Raw genomic sequence first — 9,664 nt, 5'->3', positions numbered from 1 at the left:
GTAAGACTCTTAATGGCAAATCAAACAAAACTAGTAGATTTGGTTACCACCGCTCAAACAGAAGTAGCAATCACCAAAATAGTTGCTCACATTTGAATTGACTATTTTTTTAAAAACAAGTTTTTCAAATACAATGTTACAATAATACATAATGGGCCTTCTACCTCCACGCGGCATTGCTCCGTCAAGCTTTCGCCCATTGCGGAAAACTCCCCACTGCTGCCTCCCGTAGGAGTCTGGGCCGTGTCTCAGTCCCAGTGTGGCTGATCATCCTCTCGGACCAGCTACTGATCATCGCCTTGGTAAGCTATTACCTCACCAACTAGCTAATCAGACGCGAGCCCCTCCTCGGGCGGATTCCTCCTTTTGCTCCTCAGCCTACGGGGTATTAGCAGCCGTTTCCAGCTGTTGTTCCCCTCCCAAGGGCAGGTTCTTACGCGTTACTCACCCGTCCGCCACTGGAAATATAATATATCAAATGTTTCAAAAAAATTTATAGTAAAAATTTTTCATATACACTGCTACAGTAAATTTTTTCAAAATCGCCCTAAAAAACTGCTAATCCAAACGAAAATCTGTGCAAATTGATTGCTTTGCTTGTATGCACAAACTATTGGTTCCAGTTTATGTTTGACAATTTTATAGTCCCACTACTTAATTTAAAGTCAGTAATTAGTCAAGAAGAAATTAGACAAAAACTTTAGTCGATACTATCAACAGTGGAATTGTACATTGGAAAATTAAAAAAAAAAAAGGTTCTTAAATTAAAAAGAAAATAATTTCTACCCTGCTTCATATGTAGCTTGGAAATACTGATGAAAAAAGGATAGAAAATTAGAACTTCAAAATTGGATATCCGCCCTGGCTTCCTACTTCACCACAGCCACTCTGTTGCGTTGCTGGGGCAAACTTCACTCTGGTTATGGCATTAACATTTGCTCAATACTCCTCCACCATCTTTTCAAGATCCTCTCTTCTTTTCCTCCACAATAATGGATTAAGGAGCTTTGCTCTTTCAACCCCTTTCTTATTTTCTTCTTCTTTTTCTACTTCCTTTCCCGCTCTTTCTACACACAAATTGGGTCGTCCGAAGTGGAGGCCACCAGTGGCCTCAATTCTTGAAGTTGCTGGCGTCAAAGTTGCCAAAGAAGGTCATCTCTCGCTTCACGAACTTGAATTTTTATTATTTGGGCCTTTTAAAGTTTGCATCTTTTCGATAAATAATGTACAGTTTTCTCGCTGTTTGACAATTCAATCGTCTGGGCCGGTGCAGCTTTGCGAAGTTATGGCTTGGAATTTGTTCTGTTTTGATGGGCTGTAATCTGTTTGATATATTGATTCTATACTTTTGCAATTTCACTTTTTCTGCTGCGCATTATTATGCAATTTTTTATAATTGGTTTGCAAGTGTCATTCTTTTGTAGTTTTTTTCTTGGTCAGTAAAAATGCATTTTGTCAGTAAAAAGCATTTGGTTTAATTGGTGAAAAGTCATAATATTAAAATAATTTTGGTGCTACTTTGGTGCCATTTTGAAGAGTGGCAGTACTACTTTGGTGCTATTTTGGTGTTTGATATTCAGTCTTGTTCAGTAAAGTGATCATCTTTCCCCTTTCTTTATGTGCTTGATCAATTAAGGTTTGTCTATGATTCTTGTAATTGCAAATGCTGCTTCCTATGGCCTTGCTTTCTTCAATTTTACTGATTTAGTTAGTTCATTGTGCCTTGCTTACTTGTTCTTGCTTTCTGAATCAGTTCTTGGTTTAGCGTGCTAAAGCGATAATTGATTCTACAGAAATCGTGAGAGATGACCCAACAAATAATGTTCCAGATACCATATTCTCTAAGCTTGGAATGCAACTCCACAGGAGGGATCAGCATCCAATTGGCATCGTTAAGAATGTGATCTATGACTATTTTGATACCAACTACCCTAACAAATTCGACAAGTTTGATGATCTCTTCCCAATAGTTTCTGTTAAACAGGTTTGCGCTTTCTACAATCTTTTCTTGAAAGAGCAGTTGCCTTGTTATAATATTCTTTTCTGTTACAACTGCAGCATGTTTGCCTTCTGTTGCTTATGTGCTGCTTGGTATCTTTTTCTTTTTATGAGAAGTTGTTTTACTACTTTTTTTTCCCTTTGTTATGATTCCATTACATGCATGATTAGTTCTCCTGTATTGATCTTTTATCCTGTTATGAGGCCTGTTGAAGTTGTCAAAAGTGCAGGTTCCTTTAGACAGAAGTTATGAAGAAAATCTAATATACATTCATATAGAACTCAGGTTTAAATTTATTCTTGTGACTATCAGCTCTGGCTTGTAAATTTTGAGCTCCATCTAGGATTAAGTCAAGGCATGGGCTTAGGTAGATTAACTCTAGAAAACCGGACACTTGGTACTAACAAAAATGCTGGTGCTTTTGTTTAGAATTTAGTGTAAGAAAAGTCTTCGAAATAAAACATGTGATTGGGTAATGAATTTCTATGCTAAGAATCGAGTATTAAGCGACCAAGATAAGTTTGCTGTTTATGAGGTATGGGATGGGCTTTTAGTTAGACATCAGATGGAGGAGGCCTGGCACAGAGAGTCAGTGTGGTTTTTGCTTTAGTAAGCTAAATAATGATCAGAGTGTTTTCATTTCTGGAGGTATGAGACAATACACTCTCATGCCTCCTATATTTGCAGTAAAGGTAGATTCTTTTAAGGTCTTCCAACACTGATAATGGCTTTAAATACCATCCTCACATTTCATAAAGTCAATACACATCACATGAATAAGATGGAACCGATCTCTTAACTTTCGTGCAACGTGGCTTAGAATTCAGTCTGGTCCTTCCTTGCTTGGTGCACTGTAGGTAACAGAAAGATCAGATAGAATTCTTCTTATAGAGTACATCATGGTAAAATGAAAAGCATTATGAACTCTGGCAAATTTTATGCAGGTAAATACTCTTTCTTTCATCTTGAAGCTGTCAAAAGTGGGAGAAAAGTGACTAGACAAAGCAAAGGATTTTCCTTTAAGCTGTCTATAAGTTTGCATTCCCTACTCTAGAGCTTTCTCTATGGCACCTGCCCCTTGAACTGGCCATTTTGTTTAGAGGAGTGAAATCAAGGACTTTAGTGTCAAGGAGTTTCTTATGTATGTGTTAAGTACTTTTGAATTTTAATCTTAGTCTTTGTGGTTTGGAGTTTTTTTTAAATCCTTTCTATGGTTCAAATAAATCTGGCAAACTTGATTAAAGCATATGAAGTAATTATTTATTTTACCATTAATTAGGGGTAGAATATGTGTCCCAGAGTTCTGCAGTCTGCAACAAACAACTCGAGATGCAGAAATTTTGGATAATCTGATTATTATAATTTGTGGCGACACAGATACTAATGATTAAGCTTCATATTCATTGTTTGCTAAAGGCACATCTGAATAAAGTAACTTCAACGAACCTGTTAAAGGATTGCCCGTACCTTGTGAAACAATAAGAATTATATCCTATACTCCAAACATGAGAAATATGAAGTCCATGTCACTGAAATTTTCTATTTATTAAAGTGGGCTCCATCACCTTCCACTACTTCATCTTTGTGACATTCAGAGTATAGAAAAGTCTGAAAGTGTGATTTATCTCTAAAGGAGGAATCAGCAACATTTAAGCAACAGCCTAGTTAGCACAAGATTATGAACTTATAGGCTGTAAGAGGCTTAACATGGGTATATTTGACAGATTAAATGGGTAGGCTGCTGGCGCATACAGATAAATGTATATGGGTGATTTTACTAATCATGATGAATACAGATAATGCATGAAATGGCATATTGGAGGACTCAAAACGACAAAATATGTAATGGTTTCTCGTAATCAGACTAATCTTATGTCGATTATGTACCATCTTTGCCATGTGTTTTCACGATACAAATCTGGCACTGGGTATAGACACTTAAAAGGTTAGCATGGGGAAATTTATACGGATCATAATTAACTATAGTCTTTAAATTCCTAAACAAGTCATGATATTGCTTGGCTGATTAATCATTTGAGGAATGTTAGTTGTAAAAAATTTGTGGGCCTAACAACTAGAAATGAGGTCACGCAGATATGATATGATGCAATATCACTGGCATTAGAAGTCAATGGAATTTAAAGAAACAGACACAATATTTACTGTGATGCTGCTTTAGAGATCACATAAGAATATCTTAGAGACTGGCAAAATGAAACAGGTAATGCGTTTTCAAGATTTAGAAGGATCTCTGTATTTTGACTAGTTCATTTTTACCATTTCTCTAAAAGGATAATGAGTTGATTATCCATACTTCTTGTCCTGTTTCAAGAGGACTGTGTAGTTGCCACTAACTTGATAAAGTTTATGATTCTTCTGAAGTGAACTTCCAGATGCTTGAAGTCTGGATTCGAATTGACGCCTCATCAAGCTAGTTTAGTTGGACAGACAGTCTGAATGACATTCCACCATTATTTTTGTAGAATATTGCATTTTCTCTTCTGCTGTTCACTTTAGTATACTGAAAGCTCTCAGATAAATGTCTCAGGATATTAAAAGGGGGGCAAAAGAGGTGGGGGCGCTTTAGGATGATCTGTATTCAAATATCAAAGTGAAGCCCTTTACAATCTTCAACTGAGACCAATATCAGCACCATTTTGATAAATTTTCCTCCTCTCCACCCTGCCCCTTTTCTCTCAATTGGTGTCTATTTCTCTGCCTTTATCTCTTAAATGCAAACACGTGCACATGAGAATCATGTGGCTATTCTACCAAAGAGTAGTCTAATATGAGGTATTTCCTGCTGAGACACAAGGGTTCTGATACATTAGTTGTTATTGATATCATGGCCTGTTTATGCTCAAATGAACATCTGTTGCTTATCTTCTTTTCATCTGATCTGTTTCCAGTTCCATATATGTGATGAATATTTGAGGCATCATTGTGTGAACTTTCTGATTTTGTATCCTTTCCTCTCTTCAAAACTGCTTTCTAGTCTAGTGATTTCACAAATTTTATTGCAGAACTTTGATGATGTCTTGGTTCCTGCTGACCATGTCAGCAGAAGTTATAATGATACATACTATGTGGATTCTCAAACTGTGTTGAGATGCCATACAAGTGCACATCAAGCTGAGCTATTGAGTAAGGGGCACTCCAATTTTCTTGTTACTGGAGATGTCTATCGCAGAGACTCGATCGATTCAACTCACTACCCCGTATTCCATCAGGTTTCCCTCTTCTTATCGTAGACATCATAAATGGTTCTCTCCTGATTTCCTCCTTCAAGTCAAAGGTATATCTTCTGATGAATTTTGCTGGTCTAGTGCAGATGGAAGGGCTCCGGGTTTTTAGCCCTCATGATTGGGAGGGATCTGGGACAGATGGTACCTCGTATGCTGCTGGAGATCTCAAAAAATGCCTTGAGGGACTGGCGCGTCACTTGTTTGGTATATCTTCAGTTTTGTTTTCATTGCACAAATATCAGAATCAATTTTGGTCTATCTAAAATATCAATGCCTTGTGAAAAACTTTTTACTTTGGAAAATACATGAAATGAAGTCCAGGCAAACAAATGGAGGAAAATCGTTCAACTATTCTTCCTTTAGAATGAAAACAGAAAAATTAAAATGAAAATTGCAATAATAAAGACTCTTATTTCATTGCTTCTATTGAATACTTCAAGTTTTTCATTTTTACCATATTTGTTTCTTTTAGGAGCAATAAATCGGTGGAGACTATTCATGCTTATTATTTAATTTGAAAAGATACTTGTGAAAAAAACTACCTGTTTCTGCAACCAAATTATGTGCTGTGGCAGCATGAACTTAGACATCTGTTCATTGAAGCAAAATTTTGTTGCAAATTGGAAAATCAAGTATAGTTCAACACAAGGACTGCACGGTATATTGGTCATCAAAAACTGCGGATTGGTGTCTATAACTCAGTAGTAGTAAAAGATAAGAGATTCAGTTGTGCTTGTTCTCTGCAATAACATTGGATGTTTAAGAGAGTGTTTTGGTGTAGACCATGTGCAATGGGCTGGAGCATGTGAGATTTTGATTTGGACATTAATATTGAATTATGTTATATTGTAAATGTCTTTTTTTTTTCAGTTAATGCAGGTTCTAATAGGATATATATACAAACTGCTTCAAATTAGAACTTTAACTTTGCAGGTTCTGTTGAAATGCGCTGGGTTGACACGTATTTTCCCTTCACAGATCCATCCTTTGAGCTGGAAATATATTTTCAGGTGCTTTTCTTCTAGATCGCAGATATTGGATATAACTTACTTTTCAGAAATGTCAGAAATGTCTTCGTTTTACCAAATTTAACAAATTCTATCTCTTAGTCTTTAGAGGCTTCTTTTTTTTTTTTCCCTTTAGTCTTTAGAGGCTTCATGGGCCAGTGAGATTTTTTTTCCCCATTTTCAACCATCGTAGGAACAGTGATGGGTACGTGTTCATGGACATGAAGCTCGAATTCACAATTTTAATTTTGCAGGAGTGGCAATTAGGCTCAGTGTTATTTGACATATTGCGCTTCCTGGGTTGTTTCATATCTTTTTTTTTGGATTATTGCACCAGTTAAAAATTGCTGCTGCTTTTACTGGTCTTCAACTTTTATTCATCAAGTATCTATTGAATTTTTCTGTAGGAAAATTGGTTGGAGGTTTTGGGCTGCGGTGTAACGGAGCAGGAAATATTGAAGCAAAATGGTAGAAAAAACAGTGTTGCTTGGGCTTTTGGTCTTGGATTGGAGCGATTAGCAATGGTGCTCTTTGATATTCCAGACATTCGACTTTTCTGGTCTGATGATGAGCGTTTCACTTCTCAAGTAATTTTCGAATTCATCTTGTTCCTTTTTTCTGTGCACAATGTATCCAAAAATTTATAATTTTTTTTATGTTGATATAGTTTTCCAAAGGACAGCTAGGGGTGAAGTTTAAGCCATTTTCGAAGGTATGACTCGGAAAGTCTGCACTTCAAACTTAGCATTTTCACATGGGTGTCTTATAATTCCTCTTGAATCTATTGTGGTCAGAGCAGAATGCAGCCTTCTCAGCTCTTCTGACAGTGATTGTTGTGCATTATTTTTGCAGTATCCTCCTTGCTACAAAGACATTAGTTTCTGGATTAGTGATTCATTCACTGAAAATAATCTCTGTGAACTTGTAAGAGGAATAGCTGGCGATCTTGTGGAGGAGGTATGGTTGACGAATAACATGTGTGTGTGTGTGGGCGTGTATATAACCATTGAATTACTGCATGCATATGCAATCATACTTGAGTCCACCTTTGGACACTAATTGATCGATTTATTGGATGTGATATTTCATGACCAGCAAATAGTGATAAAAATAGTAACAGAAATGCTTATATTGCCTACACGGTTATTTTTTCTGTAGTAATTTGCTTTCATCTAGATTAAGAATGTTTTATCATGCCTCAATAGTATCTTCTTGTATAAAACGACATTTAAATGCTCCACTTTAGAATCAGTTTTCTGCTTTTTTTTTTGGAAGCTGAACGTTAACTTAATGAATTCCTCTTTGACTCAGTAAAGAATTGTGTTTTATAATCTATAAAGAAATGAAATTATGTTGGCAACAATTAAAATGAAAATTTTTAGGATACCTGTATCTAGTGGAATTAGCTATATGTGCCATTTAGGAAGCTGTCTGTGCCCCCTGTGTGATCATAATCATGCATGTCCTCTGCCAGGTGAAACTAATAGACAACTTCACCAACAAGAAAGGAATGACCAGTCACTGCTATAGGATTGTATATCGCTCTATGGAGCGGTCACTCACAGATGATGAAATAAATGATTTGCAGGTAGACCTCCTTCTCAAGAATCCTATTATTTTACCACCTTCTCTCTTTATCGTTTTCTCGATACTAATGACCTTGTTTATGTTTTTATAGTGGAAAGTTAGAGATCAGGTTGAAAGCAAGTTGAACGTTGTTATTAGATGAATATTTTTTGCTGAATGGTGAATGAGATCTGCCAGGTTTAGCTTTTAGATTATCCTCTGTTTTTGTGGCTACCTCTAAGTCTTTCTTCAAATTCCGAGGGATTGTCCAAGGATACATCAGTTCACTAAGACTGCTACACATGGTGATACGCAATTATGTGGATGGAAAGTTTAGCAACTTGAGAATGACTAATTTGTTACAGGGCATGTTGATAACTTTATCAGTTTGACGAAGTTTCCTAATGTTTTGAACAAACGGAAGAGAACAAAAGGTGATAACCTGTAGAACCTCTGTTTATATTGCCAATGTGCATACCTCTATCATGAATGATACAATCTGGATTGGATGTAATATATGTTGGTTCTCTTTGATTCAAAATTTTATGAACATAAACTAAGTGTAAGCATACACACAAAGTTGATGTAATTACTTCTAAAAATTTCAGTCAATTTACAATGTCAGAGCCTCTTTGGCAGTTTTAGTTGCACTTGTACTCATAGAAAGTATATATATATATATGAATTGCATTCAGGCTGTGTTTGCACTGTGTGTGAGTATTACCAGATGATGCCCAAAATGCATACTGCTATAGTAATTTTCCATATAGTAACTGCTAGTGTTAAAAGGTAGAGGTGTAAAAATCTGTTTCCAGGGAAGTTTGGAGACAGAGTTGGAAGGCAGATGTATGACAAATTTGTTCTAGAAATAGAGGAAGGCAGATGTATGACAAACCTAGGCAAAGATTATTCGATGAATTGATGTTAATGGTTAAGGTCTTTGGAGTCAAGTCAAAGGTGAAATTAATCTTCTGGCCTAGTTACTTGGCATCAAATTTGTTGTTTCTAAGAAGGAAGATGCTAGAACTGATGCATATGGAAATCAGTCTGCCGACAATTTACTGGAATTGGCAATTTAACTCCTTTGATAAGTAAATATGTTCTAAATTCAATCCATTGTATAATGTGAGGTATTAGGAGTTGTATGTTTAAGAGGATTATCTTCATGATAATTTGAACTTGAGGGGGTTAAAGTTTTATCTTATGACATACTCAAGCTTAAAATTAGAGAGAGATTTCCAGGTTAGCTTTTCTCCCATGTTTTCTCCCAAAGTTAAAACTGTTCTCCTATTGCTTCTCTAGCCACAAGCTGTGGTTATCAAGGCATTTATAGTTGGAAAGCCATTTTCCCAAAAAAAAATTTATGTTTTTCAAGAGTTTATTTTTCAATCACTTTTTTACCTCGCATATGTCAAATTATTATAGTACATTTTTTTTTTCACAAAACTCTAAAACATAGCAATCCAAACTCCAGAAAATCTCCTGTCTCCCAAAGCCAGAATTCTAGAAGAACTGCTATAGTCTCGCGCAAATTATTTAGATGTGCTGCCTTTGGATTGCATTTTTTTTAGAAATTAATTTTTTTCATATACACTATAGTACTTTTTATGATGTGATAATGGTAAAATAAATAAATGATTAGATTCTTTCGTTAAGTGTTCTATCCAAAACAGAGAAATTTTTCCAACGTACACACTAGTTATATATGTACTATTTAAAAAATTAGTTCGACAATAATAGTATTTGCCTCTAATAGCATCTTACTTAGCATTTGCATAAGCAACTTGCTACATATCTAAAGGAGGTACTTCAAATAGTAATCCAAGATCAGTGTATTAGATGTTGAT

At 35.8% G+C, this 9,664-nt stretch overlaps 1 protein-coding gene across 1 annotated transcript; it reads left to right on the top strand.

Annotated features, from left to right (window-relative positions):
• Positions 1–820: 820 nt before the first annotated feature.
• Positions 821–8,467, top strand: LOC113707794 (phenylalanine--tRNA ligase, chloroplastic/mitochondrial-like). Its single transcript, XM_027230114.2, has 10 exons — positions 821–1,151; positions 1,794–1,984; positions 5,023–5,229; positions 5,331–5,448; positions 6,178–6,254; positions 6,659–6,838; positions 6,919–6,963; positions 7,104–7,208; positions 7,726–7,839; positions 7,930–8,467. The coding sequence occupies exons 1-10, from the start codon at positions 923–925 to the stop codon at positions 7,978–7,980; spliced, it is 1,317 nt and encodes a 438-aa protein (XP_027085915.1). The 5' UTR covers positions 821–922; the 3' UTR covers positions 7,981–8,467.
• Positions 8,468–9,664: the final 1,197 nt, after the last annotated feature.

This window comes from Coffea arabica, chromosome 9c (assembly GCF_036785885.1).
Source record: "Coffea arabica cultivar ET-39 chromosome 9c, Coffea Arabica ET-39 HiFi, whole genome shotgun sequence".
Lineage (NCBI taxonomy): Eukaryota > Viridiplantae > Streptophyta > Magnoliopsida > Gentianales > Rubiaceae > Coffea > Coffea arabica.
This window is presented reverse-complemented; position numbering and strand designations above follow the sequence as displayed.